Source organism: Varanus komodoensis, unplaced genomic scaffold (assembly GCF_004798865.1).
Source record: "Varanus komodoensis strain SLA01 unplaced genomic scaffold, ASM479886v1 scaffold8, whole genome shotgun sequence".
In the NCBI taxonomy this organism is placed as follows: Eukaryota; Metazoa; Chordata; class Lepidosauria; order Squamata; family Varanidae; genus Varanus; species Varanus komodoensis.
The window spans coordinates 3,302,906-3,325,108 of NW_025336481.1; the positions used below are offsets into that span (position 1 = coordinate 3,302,906).

Genomic DNA, 22,203 nt, shown 5'->3' on the forward strand with positions numbered 1-22,203 from the left:
TAAAAGTCCCTTTTTTATTTTAGTTAACTCTGCTTTCCAACCTAATCCCATTAAGGCTTTAATTTTATGGTTGGTCCATTTAGCACGGTTAGCATGGTTATTTTAATGGTGCGCTGCCCAATGTGAAGAAGTTTCCTGTTAAGGACCTAATAATGTTGGGCAGATTTGGGTGGAAATCTCTGCTCTGAAATGACCAAAACAGAAAAAAAAGGCTCTTGGACCCAATCCACTGGCACAGAACCTCGCTGGAAGATACATAGGTATGTGGCCACTCTTTATTTTCGGATCATGTACACCCGAGGTGTTTGCTTCCGGTGGGCTGTAGCTAAAAGCCTGGAAAAGGGGGACAGACAGCTTTGTGCAAGAAAATGGCCCCTCAGATCACCACTCTTTGCACTACACCCAACTGCACTAGGATTTTTAAGCAGATCTTGCATTCTATTTATGGGATCAGCTAGTAGCAAAACTGAGATTTGTAAAGATGACTTCCTCATGTGCATAAATTGGGCAGGTGGGAGATGTTTGGTCCTGGTCCGATTCTTCTTAACTTTGCTGTGCAGTCTCCTGGCTGCAAGGGGGTAGACAAAGGCCTCCCGAATCTGCCATAACTGTTGATGCCGGAAGATAATCGCCCCTTTCCCCACATCCCCATTCAAAGTGGCCTTCTGGTGGCTTAAGTCTGCAGTCCTGTGCATGCTCATTTAGCAGTGTGTCCTACTGAATGCAGGGGGAATTGCCCCAGTAAGCATTAGGATCACACTGCGTTGCGCGCGCGTGTGTGTGTGTGTGTGGTTCACTTTTCGATTTATAAAAGTAGCCGTGTGAAATCTTGCAGCCTCCTCTCCACCCGCAAAGAGATCAAGGCCACAGTCACAGTGGGACTTATTTCTGACTAAATACGGATGGGGTTGTGCTTTGGTGCCCTCCTGACATTGCCTACTTGGAAATGGATCCCAGTGAAACTAAAGGGATTTGGTTTTGATTAAGCCTGCTTTAGTAGAACACAAATGCCAAAAACACATCTTGAGAACAGTCACATCAAGAGCTCTTCCTGGGCTGTACCATTTCAGAATATCATGGCAGAATTTAGCCCGTCCAAACATGAAAGTGCCGTCCTTCCTGATGGTAGCGGCGGAAGCCTTTTCTCCAGTCAGCCAGGTTGCTGAATATTAGGTCACTTTTATCCAATGTATTTTTATAGGTTTCCCACTGTCCAAGATTTGCTGAATCTTGACAATGCCAGGTACAGTGGGTGAATGATGTAAAGTCTTTTTCTTTGCATCTTGAGGGGAAATGGCAGATCATTGAATTTTGGGATTTATACCTAGGCGCTGACTTGCCTTTTGGACAATGACAGCCGAGGAAGATTGTCAGTGTTAAACAGACATTCACTGCTCATACAGATCTGGCTATCCCCAAAGCATAATGAAAAGGAAGAGTTGCATTGGCAGAGCAGATGGTACCTCTAAAAGCTGAAGGTGGGGAGATAATACTTTGAATGTCACGTAATTTTTGAGAAGCACCTTGATACAGAAGGCTAATACAGTAGGGAATAGAGTCTGGTCTGATCCTTTGTAGTAAATGCAGAATCCTACGCGTGTTTTGGCAGAGAAAAGGCCTACAAGTTCTAGTACGTCCCAGGCAGTATGGCCGGCTGGAAAACACTGAGTGTTTTAGTTTCTGTTTCTGTCTACATTTGCATAGGATCGCATGCTCAATTGCCCTTTTCATGTGTGGATCACTGAGAAGCGGTGCCCCATCTTAATCAGCCTGAATTGCCCACTCTGCCCAGCCTTTTCTGCTGCCTGCGTACACTGTGTCTTAACATCTCTGCAGGTGGAAATGCTGGCTGTGCTTGTAACTCAGAGGTTCTTGGCCAGGTAAGAAGAGGAAGATGGACACAGGTTCAGTCATGGAGGTCATCCGGAGGGGAGGGTGTCCTGGATGGGCCTGGAATGAACTTTACAAAGCAGACAAGAGAGTCCCCCACCGCACCCCCAGGACAGCAGCTTCTGTTCCATCAGCAACCATGTGAGAAAGACTCTGAAATAACCCAGCATGGCGAGCTGGACCCTGATTATCTGCTTGGTAGGCTGGCTTGAGCATCTATCTATGAAAGCAGATGTGTGTCCTCAAAGCATGAATAAGTTATTTGGTAGCCCATTTTAGGCTGGTTGAATAAATGGTCATGTTACCAGCTGGGCCCCACAGAAACCATTGTCCAGCCACCTCACTGGGTGTTCACATTGTACCTGTTTGATGGTGCGAGGGCACAGATTCCTGACCTGTGAGTTCCAGCTATTTTCGATTGGAGACAGCCCTGTTTTGTGGGGTGGGCGTGTTATATTCCCAAGGTTTCAGATACGGTCCTGCCAGCCCAGCTACATCAAATTCATCTTTTCTACATCTTGGTGACAACTTTCTGGGGTGCCCATGCTTAGATGAGTACCAGAGGTCAGGCATTCCTTTTCTTAGGTCAGGAATGCTTCTCATCCCACACTGGGAATGATGGCTGTAAAAATAGCAGCTAGCAACCTAAAACATTCCTTAGGGCTGCCAGAACAAAATAAGGATTAAAAAAAAAGTTTTTCATGAGCTGGAAGAGGGGGAAGAAAGCAAACTAGAATTTTTGTTCATGTGCCATGGTTGGAAAGATAGTTACATGGGCTGTAGTGCGAGGCAGACAAGTGTGTGGGCAGGTAATTCCTCTTTCCCCCCTAAGTGCTGCTGTTTTGTTTCGTTTCGTTTCGTTTTTTAAAATCATGCCCCTTTTCTTCCAGGATATTACAAGTTTGGAGGTGATGCTTCTTGTACTGACTGTGTGTTTGTGTGCCTGTGTGTGTTGTGCTCAGGTGACCTCCTTTTTTGTATTGGAGGAAGTGTGCCAATCAAATTGAGAGGCTTTATTGGATATTCAGAAAAAAATTCTTTTCCAAAAAAAAACCCATGATGGTGTCCTGGTCTTTTTGGGATTAACAAGGGAGAAGCTGTTTGCTTTGAGCAGAATGCTCCCATACGCAGTTCTCAAAATGGTTTGCTTTGATGCGTCCAAACTGTCTTGGCTTAGCACTAGCAATGTTTAAGGAAGATTTGAAACAGCAAGCTTAAAGAAATCAGCATTCAGATCAGCTCTAAAACTGCTGCTTTCCTGTTCTCAAAACTGAATTATGCTATCCATGTAGTTCGCCAGTTTATCACAAGTTCCTAGTCCTTAAGATAGTGAAAGCAAAGTAGGGGAAAGCACGTAACTGCACAAAGTCTCAGGGGATAACGGAGAGCGATCTGGCTTGTGCAGGATTGTCGGCCCTTGTCAAGGCGCTGCTTCAGTATCCCCTGCCGGGGCCCAAGGACAGCAGGAACAAAATGCTGTAGAACAATGGGAAAGCATGCCTACCATCTGTAAGTGGCACAGTGAAATTTTGGTGAGAGTTGGGCTCCTCCTAGTGGCAAGGGCTGAACTGTGCATCGAAAAGCCACATGGCAGGTTTTCTGCAGTGTGGGCACTGATAAACAACTGGTGAAGAAGTTGCCTATGGAGTTCTGTGTCCACACCTGTGATGGAATCGTGCAAATAGGTACTACTCTCTGCCCATAGAAAATGAACGTTTCAAGCAGAAAACAAAATTCCTCTTCAGATCTACTTATCCAAGTGCAGGAATTTTTCTTTAGGTGAGTCCCTAGCTGTATTTTGAAATTGTACAGGCAGGTGTTTGCTTTGCTAGTACGGCAGGCAGTTGCTGCACCTGAAAGTTGGCCACAGGTGTGGTTTAAAGCACAGGGGCTGAGATCGTTCTGTCATTCCCTACCTTTGCCTTGCCTTTGGCACATTTTCCCCCATGTGAAAGGCTCGGTGACTCCCGGGAAGCGCTTCTAAAGCTGAAATGTGTGGGTATTTGGGCCCTTGGGCCTGCTTCCTGGCCCACCCAGCATCTTGTCCATAAGAACTAATCCAAAATGGCCTTTGGGCTGAAAGGTTTGACACCACTGTATAGATCCAGGATGATCGCCGTTGTCTTTTCCGATAAGTTTACAAAGGACTGGCAAAGAGAAGGGTTTGGGTGCCTGTGTTCGAGCTGTCCTGCTGCAAGGCTTTCTGAGGAGGTGGCCCCAGGTGGTGCAATTTCTCATCATCTGGTGCCATTGAAGATCTCTACGTGCAGCCCCAAGGAGCTCTTGCTGGCTATTTTAATAATAAGCACTGCAGGTGCAGATCCAGGTGTTAACAGCAGCCTAGAATGTCCTTGTGAGCTGGGCCAGGCGGTCCTACAGAGGGGGCTGGTGGGCTTCCTATGCCCTACAGCCAGGCTGGGGAAAAAGGCTTTTAATGTTAGCTTGGTGACTTAAAAAAATATCTCCAAGAGCAGGGGAAATAAATGCACTGGGTCCGATGCCAGCAAAGCCTCGCCCCCTCCCACATCTGCGGGGGGGGGGGGAGTGTTCAGGCAAAGAAGAGCCATGGGTCTAGTTATGCTCTGTCTGACCTGCTGCAACCCTTGCCCTTACTGTTGGGAGAGGGGCAGCCACAGCGGGAAAGCCCGTGGCCAGGTCTGCTCACAGGAGAGCCTTACCGAGCAAACCGCACCCTGGGAACCGTGGGAATTAATTCTCCACACACACAGTTCAGGGAGCTAGAAGACACATTTTGCATCATTGCATTCAAATGTGAGATGGATGGGTTGCATACAGCAAGCCGCGAGCTTGAGTTGATGAGACAGGGCTGGCAAGGGTGCGACATTTTGGGGGGCGCTCATTCATGCGGTCGACATAAGTTGGAGGCGACTTGATGGCACATTGCAAGAACAGAAGACGCAGGCCATCCTGGAAGATTGAGGGCCCTGATAGTGTGAAGAACATGCAGCAACATACCTCCGTGGGAAGAACATATTCCTGTGCACCCTTCGTTGTATTGCTTCATCTATTTGGTTTCAGCACAGTGCAGTAAACAGTGGAGTGCAAAAGGAAGTTGCTTTTTGCTTTGAAAAAAAATTCAAAAGCTTTTTGACTACAGCACTGTGTAAATATGTCAGGCTATGTACACAAAAATCTTTCTTGTACCTCAGACTACAGTTCTCGTTCATTTAAAAAAAGGTATCACCTTACGAATAGGAACAGCACATTTATTTCTTACATAAATAAGAAAACCATCAGGACAGTAAAGTGTCCCGGATACTTACAACATAAAATAACAATTTATGACAGTAGTGTTAGTGTTATCTCCAGCCACCTGCTGGCAACTGGCAGCACTGGTCACCCTCCCTGACCTTGGACTGCTCAGTGTTGCTGGGTCTAACTCTTACAAGATTTTCAGATGGGAGAAAGGTAAGTGAGCGCCATATGAAAGTGCAGGGAAAACCCAGCTTGATTGGCCCTTGCGTTCTCTCTAGGCCCTTGGGGACATTGCATGTACTTGCTGAGTGCAGGTGGGATGAAGGGATGTCAAACTTCCTCCAGGCAGAGGACCAATTTCAGTGTTGGACTGGGGGGGGGGGCGGGGGGGGCAAAGGCAGGGGGTTGGGGTCAAAATGCCGGCCAGTTTTAGCTTGGAGCCTTTTCGGTCAGCAGCTACGCTTTACGGGAGGAGGATGTTGCAGCCTTCCAGAATGGGGCAACACTGACCCTGAGTTAGGAAAGGCTCTGGAGGGGTCTTCTGAGGAAGCCTGGAGTCAGGGTCAATTTCCCGGGGCTAAGTCCACCATGCGGCTTCCGACAACGGCTTGGGCCTGAGAGCAGCAGCCGTTCCTCTAGACTTGCCCATGGCTTGGCAGTAGACACTGCCTCTGAAGCAGCAAGTTGTTTAGCTATCAGGGCTTTTAATGCCTTAAGCCAGCAGGTGGGCAAACAAGTCGTTTGCAGGGTGATGCTGCCGGAAAGCTCCTATTGCCAAGAGTGGATGCTGGAGGTCGCCCAGAGACAAAAGGGTCTTTTGGGATGGGATGGGATGGGATGGGAGAAATGGCCCAGGTGGGCACGCTTCTTCCAGGCCAAGCCCTCCCCCTTGCGTTAAGACCCGGGGAGAAGCAACGCCACTCCAGCATTCCTTCATCTTGCCCTGGCCATCCCACTGGGATGTCTATACTGGAGACTTGAAGGAGGGGCGCAGAAGACCCTCTGCAATGGGGGGTGGGGTGGGGTAGCATTCCTTAACCTGGTTCCATTCAGATGTGTCGGACTGCAAATCCCAGTGTCACTAGCCAGATGTTCGACACATCTGTAGGCCCCAGACTGGGGAAGGCTGATCATCAAGAATGCATGTTCTGATGTCGTTAAACACAAATACACTTTTAGCAGCAATATCCCAATTTATTGAAAGAGCTTTGATTTTAGCAAGTTATGTCTAAGCTAATCCCATGACAAAGTAAATATAATCAAGCAGGCAAACCGCTGGCATGCCTAGACAGACAAGAAAGTGTGAGATCATCTAGAAAATAGGATCATAGTTACCTGAATTACACTGACAGAAATTTAGTACAAACACTGTCATTGCCCAGCTCAGTTCTGGGTACTAAAATCTCCCCATACCCAACCCCCAAAATATTAAACATTGCCAATACAAACACAGGTTTATTATATAAAGTCGGTATAGTATAGAATATCCCCAGCAAAAAAAATAAGCAATGTTTAAACTCCATCCTTTTTGTTTGCTTCAGTTCTTTTAGTAGACAGGTTTTAAACACGCTGAAAAATAAATATATATATATTTATTTATGAAAACACACCCACACACATATACTCACACAGCACCCCTTACTATGAAGGAATTCAAAAAAGGCAGAAATCCAAACCATACAGAGAACCTAAAAACAACATGAAAAAAACTCCATTCTGTATGGCTTTCTTAAGAGATGCACATTGTCAAAGAATGAACTAAAATAAGACACCATTGATAAAATTGCAAAAGGTCCCTCCCCTGCAGTTTTTGCATTTTTACAAGAGCTTCTCTCTGTCTAATGAAAAAAGGATTAGGTGTAAAATTGGAAGCATGAAAACTATGTGGGTAAGCCCACCTTTTATCAGTATTTTAGCCAAGAACCCAGGCATTCAGGTGTTGGACATAAATGGGGGCCATCTTCCGCCTGCTTGTCTCATTGAAATGGGAGGAAGTTGGACCCTTGTAGAAGTGCCTTTTCTGTCTGGTGCACTCACATTCCTGCTGTATGGCCACAATTTTTGCTGCTGCTGCTGCTTTATCAGCCTTCAAAAAGGCTCACAATCCATTTATGGCATGATCAGTGTGATGAAAAGAGAAGGTGGGAAAGCATCAACTGGTTCAAATCAGTGAGGGTGTTCAAGGATAGGCTGGGCATGCACATGGTGGGCATGTCATGAGTGGAGCAGGCTGGAGCTGGGGGTCAGACTAGACGGCCTGGGAGACCGCTTTTGACTTGCTCTGTTTCTATGTCTCCATGTTTCTAAATGTGCCATCACCCGGAGGAATGCGTTTGTTGTCAATGATAACTGGTTGTTTACAAGCCTGCTGCAGACTGGCCAGGAGTAGAAATGGAGAGAAAACCAACTGGAAGGTGGGCAGAAGGGCCCAATCCACCAGGATGGTCTCTTGCCCCAAACCCATTCACATGCATAGGGGCACTTCTCCTGTAACAGCAACCCTTCTTGCGGGCTATGCCCAAAGGCATTCTTGAAAGATATGAAAGTGCTTTTTGTCACTAATAGAGTATTTCCTTAAGCTGCCCCTTGACGTTTAAAAAATAATGCAAAACTTCTACAAGGACGGTAAATCTCTGACTAAAGGCATGGAGGAAGGGCCTCATCCTGTCTGATCTTGGGAGCGGAACAGGGTCAGGCCTGGCTGAAAACCAGATGGATGACTTAGGTGTTATGATCCCCCCAGACAGCGTCGACTACTGGCAATTTGACTAATTATAGAAATTAATTAGTAATAATAATGATCATGATCATAATTCTTTAAAAGGGGTGGGGACAGAGCTAAGTAGTACACACACAGCCTGCAAAAGTGCTGGATTCATGACTCAGCATCTTCAGCTAAGAAGATCATTGGAAAGATGGCCGGAGCCCCTGGAGGTGGAACATGACTGCACTCCTCCACATGAGGCAATTAAACTGCTGCTGCAGAGGCCTTCTGGCTCAGCAGGATGAAGCTCAGCTCCTTTACACATGGCAGAGGGAGCTCATTTTTTTCCTGACTTTCTATATGTTTCATCAGGGAACCAGAAGGTGGCACTGTGGGTTAGCAGAATTGCAAAAATAAATGGGCTCTTCATTTGGGTTCATTCTGCCATTTTCAAGCATACACCACTTTCTCTAAAAATGCTGTGGAAATGCTTGGAACGCTTGGGAGAGGACTTGGAGGATGATGAAATCATGTTAAAGCACCCGCGACCCAAGGTAGGATCAGTGAGGAATTGCAAGCACCCAGTAAAAGTTCTCGGGCCCAGTTACCAGTATTCTTAGAACACAATAACATAAGCTGCTGGATCAGACCCAAGGTCCATCTAGTCCAGCACTCCATACACGTGGTGGCAAACCAGCTGCCCACAGGGTCCCTCCAGCAGGATGGGGGCAAGACCTCCACTTGCCCAAGCTCCCAAGCAACTGGTGCACGCAGGCCTGTCACCTCTGGGGAAGGAGGGAGCACATGGCCAGCCAGGCTAGTAGCCACCAACAGCCTCCTCCCTCATGCATCTGTCCACCCCCCTTTAAAGCCATCCAAACTGGTGGCCATCACCACTTGCTGTGGCAGCAAATTCTATGGTTTAACTACATGCTGTATGAAGAGGTCTGTCCTTTTGTCTGTGCTAAAACGCCCATTCAACAGCTTCATCAAATGACCCTGGGCTTGAGTGTCATGGGAGAGGGAGCAAAATGTCTCCCTCTCCACCTTCCCCTTGTTTCAAACACCTCTGTCATGTCTCCTGTGACTCGTCTTCTTTCTGTGCTAAACAGTCCCAGTTCTTCCAGCCATTCTTCATAGGGCAGCAGCCTGGTCTTCTTCGTTTCCCTTCTCTGTACTTTTTCCAACTGAATAGTGCTCTTGTTCAAGTAAGGCAACTAGAACTGAACACAATATTCTAAGTGCAGCTGTACCAAAGATCTGTAGAAGGGGAATGCGATTTTGGTGGCTCCATCTTCTATTCCGTTCCTAATGATGCCCAGCATGGAGTTTGCCTTTTTCAGAGCAGCTACGCATGGGACTAACGTTTTCATCCAGCTGCTGACTACCACCCAAGATCCCTTCCTTTCTCAGTCACTGCTAGCTCGGAGCCCATCAGTGTATACTCGAAGTTGGAGTTTTTTGCCCCAACATGGCATTACATGACACTTGCTTACACTGAACTGCTTTTGTCCTTTTGATGTCCATTCCCCCGGCTTGGTGAGATCCTGCTGGAGCTCCTCACAATTCCTTTTGGTTTTAGCCGTCCTAAATGGGTTAGTGTCATCAGCAACCTCAGCCACATGCTTCTCATTCCAGATCATTTACGAAAAGGTTGAAAAGCACCAGTCCTATTACCGACCCCTGTGGGACTCCACTGGTCACATCTCTCCATTGGGAGAAGTTGCCATTTATTTCCACCTTCTGTATTTTGTTCTTTAACCACTTAATGACCCGTAAGAGGACACCCCCCACCCCCAAACACACCATTTTTATTCCATGACAGCTTAGTTTGCTCAGGAGCCTTTGGTGAAGGACTTTGTCAAAAGCCTTTTGGAAAGCCAAGTAAACAATGCCTATTGGGTTGCCTCATCAAGACTTCCTTTTACAGAAGTTATGCTTAATTTTTTTCATCATGTGCTTACTGATACTATCTTTAATAATGTTTTCAAGCAGTTTACTCAGAACAGGTGTGAAGCTAACTGGCCTGTAATTTCTGGGATCTGTTTTTAAAAATTGGTTTTACGTTGGCCATTCTCCAATCCTCCAGCACTAGGGCAGAATTTATGGGCATATTAAATATTTTGGTAAGAAGGCCAGCAATTTAATGTTTGAGTTCTTCGAGAACTCTAGGTTGGATACCATTTGGACTGGGTGATTTGCTGACTTTCAGTTTGTTAATAAGGGTGAGAATTTAATCTCTTGTCCCCACTGCCTTAATTCCTCAGACTCCCTTCCAGAATGCATGAACTCGGGGACAGGGATCCGCCCTGCATCCTCGGCTGCGTAGGACTGATGAAAAAAATCCTCCTCATCCCTCTTAGTGTTCTTAATTTCATCACTGCCCAATTCCTGCTGCTTCCTTTTTTGATATGTTAAAAAATCTTTATGGTTAGCCTGGATGTTAGCGATATGCTCTTCAAACGGTTTCCTTGCTTCTCTGCCTGCCTGCTTACATTTTCCCTTGTGCGTATTATCAGTGACTCTATTATACTGTTTTTAAGCCATCTCCAAAGACTTTGAAGTGGTTTTTTGGTACTTGCTCATCTGGTATGTGTTGATCATGCAGGATGCATCTAAACCGTGCCTCTTTCTGGAGAGTGGGGGACTGCACACACATCAGCTGTACTAGACAGAAACGAAGGTACTATTCAGCCTCCATGGATTTCACCTGTTTCCCTGCTTCTTAAATATGGGCTTTGTAGTAGGGTGCTTAGCTTTATGTTGGAAACGTTGTGATTTCCTTCTCCCTTTTTAAACTAAGCGCCACTTGACGTTTGTATCTTTTTGCTAGTGCCAGTTCTCTGCTATTCTGGCTAAAGGTGGTGAAGGAAAGTAACAAGAACAGACTTTGCAACTTTTAAGTATCAAATGCTTAGTTGTTTACACCATGGAAGAAATAGTGGGAAAACACAGGAGGGGTTACAATAATCAGCTAGAACCTCTGTAAAATTCTGTGTTTGAAGCAGGAAGTTCCACTGGTGGCAACAAGCCAAAATGACCCCATGAGAAGCTCCCATGGTGCTCAATAAGGTGCTGGCTGTGGAATGCTGGAATTTGTAGGATTTCCCCCCCTGTATAATCATGTGTAGAAGTGTGCCTTCTTAAGGCCAAGATGTAGAACTCCTCAATTCCTGATGTTCTTGGTCCCATACAAGACACTATGTATGTCTGTGGAGCATTAACTCCTGTATTTTCTTTCCAGAACTGCCAGGGATAAAGTAGAAATCTGCAGTTTGGACGGGCAAAGGCAGCTGAAAGAAAGTTTTCTATTTTGCATTCGGCATGATCATCAATTTCTCCAGCACTTGGAGAATTAGATAATGATCCAATCATAAAGTATTTTCAATTAAATAAGGCTGTATGAGAAGCTCAAATGTAAGAAGTCCTAAAGTTCTGTAAAAAATGTTTTCCCTTAACTTTCTCTTGAGGGTATTAAAATATTTCGTTATCCACGTTTCACTAGTTAAACAAAAACAAAGGTTTACAGTTTGAAAGTGTTCGCTGTCTGATTCTAGCAACAGAGCAGGTAATCAAGCTTCCCTTTGTGTTGATGAAGCACCAAAAGGCATGGAGAGACTTCAGGAAAATGGTGTGCCTGCCATACATCCTTCAGTGCAGAGAAATGAAAAACCTGATGAGGAAGAAGAGGTGGCCAGGAAGGAAAGCTTTGCAGTAAAGTAAAATTGATGACTTCCCCTCTCATTGCTCTTAACAGATGTTGTATGAGACTTATTTCAGTAAAGGAAGAGGAAAGGTGAAAACAGCCCTATGATCTATTAATAAAGCATTGAGGCAGACCTAATGAAATGGTGAGGTTTATTCCTGGTAAGCCCTTTAAGGAATCTGTTCATTAGTGCAAAGTGGGCTGGAATCCCTAAATTAAACACAGTGCAGGAGAGTAAATACTCTTCAGAAAAAGGCATTTTGCATTGAAAGGTTGCCACCACGGAGGACTCACTTCCTTGGATTTGGACAAGTTAGCTTTGATGATCTGCTAGAGAAGAGACATGCAGTCTGTCACGACCAAGCATTCTACATGCAGGTGGAATTTATTTTGCTCTCCTGTCTGCAGCTTGGATACTGAGGCTTGCCTTTCAGAGAGTCTGAAGATGTATTGTGTAACAGTCATTGCCTATAATATAAACATTCATTCTCTCAGACCCTCCACTATCTCTGGTCAGACTAGGTCTTGTTATGGAGTTGTCCAGAAATGCTGTTTGCATCCTTCTATAGCAGTGTGCATTTGAGGGCCAAAACAAGCTCTGAGAAGTATGGCTAATACGGCCACAAGGTGGCATGCACATATTTTGGTATGGCCATCGCAATCACAAAATGGACTGTGCCTATGGCAGGCGCATACATTCCCAATCCTTGGAGCAGCTTTGAAACCATTTTATTCCTAGTACATTAAACAAGTGCTCATCCTGGATCTGAACATGCAGCCCTTTAGAAAAGAAGAAAGAAGATGTGGAAAGCTACCTGGCCTGGTACTCAAGATGTTTTTCTGTGGAGTTAATTGCCAACAGCAAATGTTTCTCACCAGGCTTTCACACTCTTCCACTGACTTGTAAGGGTGAAATAGCTACAATTAGAAGTTAGGAGAGGAATGAATAGCTGTGCCCCCTCGCTGTGATGCTCCCAACTTCCTTCATTTATAACGAGGGTTACCAAAAATGTTGAATTATAGTGAGTGCCAAAATAAGAAAGAAAAGGTCATACTGTACACAGCCTCAGAAGTCCTTACTGCATGCATTTGTTTACGTGCTCTCTCTCTCTTGCTCGCTCGCTCTCTCATACACAAACATGATAGCACCTTTTATCATTTGACTCCCTGGATTTGAAAGTTGCTTCTTGTGACAGGTTTCTAGGTTTCTTTAGCATGCACAGTATTCTGTATAAAAATCAACCAACAGCAAAGAAGAGAGGTTTTTGTGTCCACCTGCCCAGCACAAGAAACAGAGGTAAATATACAGGGGTACACACCGATTCCTGTTTTAAGGATGCCCCAGAAAAGCAGCAACAATCAATCACAAACCATGTCACCCATCAGTTCTCAGTGTCATGACTCTGAACATTTCTCTATGGATGTTACGAGGTACAAGTCTGTAGCTAGAGATGATAGGTGGACGATCTACAAGGTTCTTAAATACAGAGAACAATACCTTGAATTTATGGGCATGAAAACAAATAGGCACTAAACAAAACAGAAAGAAATACCCAAGGCGGGGGGGGGGGGGGGCTAAGGATTTGCAGGTTTTTGTGACACCTGGGGCTGAGGAAGGCATGTGGGTACCTTCGGTGAAAAATCAGATGGGATCGTCCCTCCTACAAATTAGAGCACAGGACAGCAGAGGCTGGCACAAGATGCACGCTGATTGCTGGCCACAGCTGCGTCTTGGCCACCGGGTTTCCCTTAATGGCACCCACATTTCTGCCACTGGGAGCAGCCACCTCACCTTGTTTCAGGACAGGGCAACCTCTGGTTCCTCTGATGCCATAGGTGAAGCATCCACAGTTCTCCCAGCTTGCTATGTACAGTAGCTGGGATTGGCACAGTTGCTGTGGGAAATTAGTGCATCCAAGCCTCGGCAAAAACCCAGCAGATATATGCATTAACAGATTTTGGCAGAGCTCGGCAAAGAAGGCAAGACCTTGAATTGCCAGGATGCCCAATCAAAGCATGGCATGTATTGTCGGACAAGGGAAAAGCAAACACAGAGAAAGATGTGCATTACCTGACTTGACCACAAGGGGCACTTTTGCAGCAGGCATTCCTACCTCTTCTCCAAGCAAGAACCACTCTGTGGCTCTGAGCATCTTTATGTTACAAACTCCAGGGGCCAAATGAATTCTTTGACCAACTGACCTCCAGGTAAGCATCCCAGTTGCAGACCTGAATTACCATTTTCTCTCTGGCTAGCTGACAAACTTGCATCATTGAGGGGAAGCCCTGTAATGCTCATATTGTTTTGTTTACCACTGGTGACCGTGTTACCAAATCCCAAGCTACTGGGAGTAGAGCTATTGTAGAGATGTCCCAATAGCCGTTTGAGAAGCATGAGTCCTCTGCCATTTATGCTGACAATGGAAATAGATTTGAGGGAGGAAACTCCGTGCTGCCTGCATACGATCTGGCTTGTTCTCACTTAAAGATAGGGACACATTTGTCAACCGATGGGAAAGGTAAAGAGCAAGAAGTGTTTCCTGTGAGGGTATTTGGATGGAACAGAAGAAGGACTTGCTTGCTTTAAAAACAGTCCTCCACACACAAGACCAGGACAATGACCAGGCGACTTGAGTTTTCCCCAAACAGTTTTCCCTTCCCTACCCCATCCCAAGCCAACCAGGAAAAACAAAAATCCCTAAGCAATCCAAGAAAATTCCTTATCGGTCTCCTCGGAGTTTTCATGACCCTGTGGAGAGTCAATCCCATCTTTGTCATCTTCCAGCATGGCATCATCTTGTGACATTTCCATGTCGTCTTTCCACTTTATGTCATCATCCTCCCCCAGGTCTTCATCTCCTTCTACTTTGAGGTCATCCGGATCTTCCACATAGGGGCCTTCTGTACCATACAAGTCATCTGGCGACCCGTCTCCTCCACCTGCAGGGAAGTGGCTGGCAATGCCTTGCCCAGAGCAATCTGTGCATATGCCATGGCGGCGGGAGCCATGCTTAATCCCAACGCTGGCTGCAGACATGAACACTCTGTTGCAGACTTTGCAGACATATTTCTTGTCTTTGCTGTGGACCTTGGGAGGGGTGGGAGGAGAAGACAATGTTAAGGCAGGTAGACTAGCAGATCAGCGTTTTAGGGTGTAGAAGCAGCTAAAACATAGTACGCAATAGGAGAGTGTTTTTAAACGTAGTCTTTTCTCTTCAAGCGTATTTTCTTTGGCCAGCCATCAAGAATGGACGAAGCCGTGGAGCAATTCACTACAATGCACTGGTCCAAAATAGGGGGCAGCTCACTAGCTCTATTTCGTTCTTGGTTATGCTCGGGTAGACCAGGATAAATGGTGCTTTTTTTCTTGACACCAGAAGGTTCGTTACCTTAAAAGGTGAGAATCTCTCTTTTGGGGGAAAAAATGACAGAATGAACACTGATGAAGTCATGCCGTCAACACCTACTCACAGACTCTGTAGGGCGAGCAGAGCTTCTTGTCCAGAAGTGGGTGAGGGACAGATGGGTGGGTCCATACCACTTCCCAAAGAACCAGGTCAACATTTGTTTTTAGCTGGCTTTTGGGGTCTGAAGAGGTTTCATTTTATCTGTTCTGTGCTTTTGCTTTGCTTCCATAAGTACTGGTTATTATTTGCCCTGAGTCTCAGAGGAATGAAATCAAGTGACCTTTTACAGGTTTTGGAAAGGCACCTAGATTCACAGATTATTTCATAAGTCTAGCTCAAGCACGATGGTCTTCATTTTCATTTGCAAGGTTTGACAAACTGTAATTTGCCCTCCTGAAATTTTAGAGATTAGAAATGAACCTCAAATTCAGTTAGTAGAACCAAGTGTCTACATTTGACAAAGAAGAACACACTGTGAAGAGTATGTGTGTGTGTGTGTAGAGTTAGGGCTACCAGCAGCCCAAGACAAGCACACCTCAAAGGAGGATGAAAATCAAGGGACATCTCAGGAGCAATCCGTCCTATGACCAGATGGCTGGGCACTCATCCGAATAGACAAGTGCTCACGGAAGGCAGGCAGGCAGGCAGGCAGGAGGGGTTAGGATACTATGGCAACAGATAACAGAAGCCCCTTCAACGCTCGTGTTGGAACAGTGCAGACTAGCTGCCCATCTCATCTGTACAGGCTGCCATTTGGCAGGCTCAGACGTGGGGCTCACACCTGCCCAAGGCAGACACTGGCATATCAGCTGACAACAGAAAAAACTCTCCCCCTCCACAAAGGGAAGAGAGCTGTTCCAGGAGGCAGCTGGGGCGGAAGCCGAGCACACTGCCTGAAGGCTCCTGGTAACACCATGGCTAGAGAGCAAGGGAGCAGGTGAGTGCTTAGTCAATCAAGTACATGCCTCATCTTTTTGGGTCCCGATTTTCCTTTGGATATTTGGCAGTATTGGGAAGGGAGTCTGCCTTTGAAAATATGAACTTAAGTAGAGTCCATATTAACTGCTGTCGTTCCAGAAGAAGGGAAAACTCACTGAATTTTGTAGTTAAAAATAGCATTAGTGCAATTGAAGCTAAAAGTGCAATAACTTGTCCTGACATGATGATAGAGTGTCTTCACGCAGGACAATTGCCAGGTAACTTAAGAGATGTTTGGTTTAGTTCAGCTCTTTGGGAGTACACAGCCTGGAGCTTAACTGAGACAAAGAAAAGGCTTCAAACAGACATACCACCCTCCTAAACAAACAAACAAAAAGGAAGTAAAAAGCACATATTGTAAAAGGCTGCTCTTGCTGGAGCGGCACAGTAGGAAACATTCAGACATCTTTGGATCACCCAGTGTGGTTTAACCCTGTGGGCTCCATCAACAGGTATGACATGGCAAGGAGTCTCCTAATATTCTTTCAGACTTTGAACAAGAGCCAGGAAGTCAATATGGAAGAACAATATAATGCACACCTGCTTATTCCCAGGGGACGGATTTAGAACAACAACGGCTCTTAAAGTCACCTTATAGAAGAATCTGCATGGGATTTGTAGGTATGAGAAAAGCCAGCATGCATCTGGTTTCAAGGTTAACCAACCCTTTGTGGCTACATTCCGCGTCCAAAAGTGCTTGATATTCCCAAAGCTTGCCTCAGAATTCAAGCCCATCATTTATCCATCTTCTAATTATCTCTTCTTGCCATGCAATGTTTGCAAAATTCACCCCACAAGGAGAGCAAAAAGCCTTGCATGACAGGCCGGGCACATGAGTGCGCCCACCTGCCCAGTCTCATTTTCCTTTTCATCTAAATCACAAAGCTGCCCTCCGTTTTCCAGCTGCTCAAGCACACCTGGGAATGACTCAAAAAGGCTCCAACTTACCAGGGTATGCCGCTTCATGTGCTCCCGGCGGGTGAATTTCTTCCCACAGATTTCACAAGGGTAGGGTCTTTCCCCCGTGTGTGATCTCATATGCCTCTTTAGGATGCACTGATGCATGGCCGAGAAACTGCAGTAGGGGCACTTGAATTTCTTCCTGATCACGGTGAATTCATTTACTGGAAAAGAACCACAACACAATCCAGGTTTCTGTATATTCCTATTATTTAACCAACACAAGACAGCAAACACAGCTGGATGTCTTTGAGAAATGACACTCTGTCCTTTATTTTACCACTGGAACCAGGTATTTCAGGGCAAAACTTCAGGAAACCTTTTCGTAGCAGCTGTTTGCAAGTGCCCATTACTTTTGCTATGACCTCTGAAGGATGCAGAATCAACCCCCACCTGTTTTGCCTTCATCCCCTAATTCATGGTCCCATTTCTGTTATTTTGATTAGGATTCCCTGACAAAGGGGATGGGTTTTTTTGGTGGGGTTTTTTTTTTTTTTTTTGGTGTACTCCATGTTGGTGTAGTTTGACTATATTTTATAGAAGTGCTGTTATTTTATGGAAAAAAGGAATGATGCTTTTTATAAAGAAAAAATGGAATACAGGCTACCAGTCTGCATTCTACTGGGTGAGGTGTCCTATTAAATTGCTGTGGCACAGTGCTTACGGTGTTGAAGTGGGACTGGAGGGTCCTGGGTTCGGGTTTCCATTCAGCTACAGGGTTCAGTAGGTGACTGAACGAGCTGCTGATGCTCAGTCTAACTAACCTCACAGGGTTGTTGTAAGGATTAAATGGTCAGGAGGATCATGCATGCCAATTTGAGGTCCTTGGAGGAAAAGGAGGGATATAGATGTAGCAAATAAAATAGATAAAATGACAACAAACGAAAAAAGATTGACTAAAACGCTGCTCTTACAAATGTGGTGCCCAACCTTTTCACAGGTCTCTCAAACAGGAATTTAACATCCAGATAAGTTTCCAAGCACTCCCAATGGTAAAATGTGCTTGAAATGGCTTACAGCACTTCAGAGAGGTGGGATGCAAACATTTTCATATGAATAAATGTCAGTGGTTGCAGGTGGATTTCTCCAAGAGATAGATTGGCCTCATTTACATTACTGTTCTTCTCAGAACCAAAAAAATATTGGGTGGGTTGTAGCCTAGGCGGTGTTCTCCAGTTCATGCTGGACAATGGCTGTAGCCCAGCAGGTCTGGCAAAGTCCCCAGGAGTCTTTTGCCATGCCACAGGGCTCTCCAGCAGGCCTGAAGGGGGTCCTGACATACCAGGCAACGCAGAATGGGAAACAGTTTGAAAATGGGTCAAGAATCTCTGATTTCACTTCATTTTCAGTCAAGTTAACCAACTTCAAAATGGAATGAACTTGCCTACAGCAAGATTTTGACGCAAAATTCTTGAACCATTGGTAATGCTCTTATTCACAGCAAGGAGAATTTTTAAAATATTTTAATTATTCCCCCCCCCCACACACACACACACAATAATGCAAGTGTTCTGACAAGATTTTCCACAAATTAGAAATTAGCACCATTTTCTCAAAGGCAAAGATTTCCTGTTAGGTTAGAACAGTCTGAGGTCTGAAACTCTGTCCAAACACATATATTATCTAAACTTCTTTATGCTTGCATTCATTAAAGAATCACTGTGTTGATACAGATAGAAAGGGGTTTATTCTAGCTGGGCTATTAAATATTTTTCTCCACCTGAAAAATGACAGTATTCCCAAGGTCTAATGAGGCACCAATAAAAAATAAGTAATCATCTTCTAAGGTATGTCCTCAATTATTTGTCCTATATACAGGAACCTGATCCTTAGGTAGTACTTGCCTTAACAACAATGCCCTGATGCACAGAATCAGGCCAGAAACAACTCATTCTGAGTTAGTGAACCCTAACTTCAGCACACCAACAACTGAATAAAAAGCTGCAATTCACAACCCCGGACTAGTCCAAGACTGAAATGATGCTTGTATTTTAATATTGCTCAATATTGCTATTCAAAACTGAAACACATCTTGGCCAAATAAGGAATTCAGCATTTATTTGATAACAGTCACCTTTTTGAACCATTACTGAGGCCAAAAGTAGAGAGTGTATCCAAGTAATAAGATACAAAATCCTGAATTCAGTCAACCTTCTGCAGAGGATTCCCAAGCCCAGTTAAATTATTTTATTGATCTAAGATAGTAGCACAGTTTATTTGAATATTTTGGATGAAGTTTGAATCTTTTTTTTTTTTTTTTTGCTGCAGTAGCATTCTCTGTTGTCTTGCTTTTAGAGGGGAAAAGCATTCTGATAGGCCCTAGAGAATCTGCTGCAGTACCAAGAGCCCTAGGGTCTAATTTACCAGCAGAATGCACTGAGCAGCTGGGTAACTGCTTTCCCCTCCAAAGAAGATGGGAAGAGGAAAATGCTCTAATTAAACAGGGGAAACAGCAGCTTGGGTCTTCCTTATTGAAACACAACCATCTATTCTAAATTAACAACTACTAGTCAGCTATGCCCTGTTGCAGAAAACAACAAAAAACCTTGTGGCACTTGAAAGACTATCTGCTCATTGAGACCTGTTGGACTATTCACTTGTGGAATATAAATTTAATAAATAAATGAATGGATTAACTAATGTATTATAAGCTTATGCCATAATAAATGTGTCAGTGTTTAAGATGCCACAAGAGTCTGTGTCGTTTTTATCCAAATCAATGACTATCCATCTTCCTCTGTGATTACTTTGTTAAAATAACACACTTTTAACTGTAGTATTTATGGAACCAACTTTGCAGCATTCAAAGCAGCAAGGATTAGGCAGTGATCTCGAGCCCCTTTGAAAGGTATCTATGCTACCATTGTAGGAAAAGAGGTACTCCGAAATGAGCAAAAGTACTCCCTACCAAAGCAAAGGGGCCCCAACTTTTGTAAAGAATCCCCCAGTTAAAGTTACACATACAATAGCCTTTCCAGACTTCAAAACTGTCTAGTTGCCTGCATCACATTCCTGTCACCAGTGGCTATCAAGCCAATTACTAAACATAAAGCTATATGCAGTTTCACATATTTCAGCTTGCAAATGCTGGGACATGCTTGGCAAGAGCAGAGATACAGGTGAATAATAGACAAAGGGACATGGAGACTCAGGTTGGGGCGGGACTGACAACAGAGAATAGCCATGGGAGACCCCCAGCCTGCTTCACGCATACGAGTGTTCATGATGCATCTACAGAAACTTTCAGTTTGGAGCAGCTGGATGTGGAAACACGCATGTTTACTTCTGAGGGAGGGAAGCCTAGCTACTCCAAACACACGCATTCCCATTTTGTTACCTTATGTTCTTAGTGGTCGCATCCTGCTCCACTGATGTTCAAATGGGAAGGCTACATAGGAAAATGTTAAACTTCTGCTGGAGGAATCCTCCTGGAGCTGGAGTGGGATCATGCCAGGAGATCTGGGGAAATCTGGGCCTTCAGGGAGATCACTGCTAGTTTGTCCCTGCTGCAGAAAGGGAGTCACGCGTCTGAGGTGCAGGCAAAGTAACCACGAAGTCCCCAAGAGCTTCATAATCTCAAGAGGCAGGCCAATAGGGCTCCTCTGAGTAGAAGTGCTTCATTACAAAGGTGGGCTCTGCAGCAGCAAGGTTCTCTTCCTAACTGGAGTGTGGCCAAATGGCTTTCAATGCGTTATTTGCATTACAAGTCATTAAACTGCAGCCCAAAGTTGTCTAAAGTAGCTTTCAGAATTGTTTCTTGCTTGTCCACAACACAACAGATGACACTTGGGAGAATCAACTGTATTCTTCAGTCAAACACTACTGCAAGTGAGCACATTTCAAAAGCCTGCACCTACTGTTCTGTCACACCTGAACACCTGCTGTCACCCAGCCTAAACGTATCTATCATTCTCGTCTCTGCATTATGATATTATACCTCCTCATACTAAATGTATTTGGGATTCATTGTTGCTTTATCATCATGAGAGAAAGAGGTATGAAGACTGTTTTGACTGCCGCCTCTTCTAGGAATATAAACTTCTTTTGTTAATAGCTAAACACAACCAAAAATGACTCATTCTTAAAAAGCAGTGATCAGCAAATCAGATCAAGCTATGGCAGTTCTTTGGAATGGCTCCTCTCCAGTATGAATGAGGCCAGAAAGGCTCTTCTGGATGCCAGATCACTAGCGGTGATCTACACAAAATGATTTGTATTTCATATTATCTATAAAAGGTAAGAGAGCTATGCTCCAAGTCCATTTTTCAACCACTGCAATGGAAAAAGCAACTTCAGAGACACACACAGAATAAAAACCCCTTTCATTGTTCATAAAGCTTTATCGTGATGATGGAGAGCTGAATCTGCTCCACTGGAGTCACTGTGGCCAGTGGTGTGCACCTCGTCCGCTACGGTCGCCATTCGTGTGTTCTTTGGGTTTTGTGGTGCTTCAGAATGCCCGCAAAGCCTGTTTGAGCAGAGACTGAGACAGTGAACGTGAGCCCCAGGGGCAATGGCTGCCCTGACCATACAGCTTCCTAAAACAGTTTGCGTTAAATCTCAGCCAGTCAAAAAGGTGCTTAGAGGTTAAGATGTCTCAGTGATAATCACTGGAGCACCAGCTTTCTAGCTGTATAGATGAAGAAAGTATTTGCCTTCGCAGCTGTACTTGGCCTCCATAGGCAAGAGCGTGCTTTGTCCAAGAAATCACTTCTCACATGGTTAGGTTAGTGCTGTAAAGCCAAGTTGGAAGTAGAAAAACTGTATCACAAATGAAATATGCCATCCAATGGTGTTTTGTACTACAAGAGTTATTTTGGCAGACACTGCCTCTTGAATGCTAGCAGCCCCCTTCCACCAGCTGACATGGAGACAGTCCGGTTCCTGGTGAAGGCGCAGCAGTCAAGGGTGCCATTCGATGACACCGAAGTCCTTGTGTCAAATTAAATTATCCAGGCTTGGCCACAGAGAACGCATTCTTCTCAGAGTGTGGCACTTGCTGATGGCAACCTTGAAGCGCAGGGGACTGAGATGCTGTCAGAGCCCTGTGTGGTGGCTCAGCATTACAAAAGCAGCCATGGATCCCACACGAGAGGCTGCCGGACGGAGAAATGCGTTGGTCCAGTGCTTTCAGAAGCATGCTGCCTTGTGACAAAACACCTTAGCACACTTTCACTTGTCATCAGTGAAGGGCATGAAATCTAGGCAACAGGCCACAGAGTCCCGGCAGTCTGCTACTGCCAGCAACAGGTCCAATATCAAGTGTACAATGTCCAGTCTATGACCGTTGCTACCTGTGAGAGCACACCTGAGCAAACTAGACAACACGCTTCTTTATTTTG

General features: G+C 45.0%; 1 protein-coding gene across 1 annotated transcript in view; it reads right to left on the bottom strand.

Annotated features, from left to right (window-relative positions):
- Window positions 1–6,279: 6,279 nt before the first annotated feature.
- ZBTB46 (zinc finger and BTB domain containing 46) overlaps window positions 6,280–22,203 on the bottom strand; it is a 79,077-nt gene continuing 63,153 nt past the window's right edge. Inside the window, exons 4-5 of the mRNA XM_044454916.1 lie at window positions 16,850–17,025; window positions 6,280–14,604 (exon numbers count right to left, since the gene is read on the bottom strand). Coding sequence (XP_044310851.1) covers window positions 14,215–14,604; window positions 16,850–17,025 — 566 coding nt within the window. The 3' untranslated portion in view covers window positions 6,280–14,214. The remainder of the gene's footprint in view (window positions 14,605–16,849; window positions 17,026–22,203) is intronic.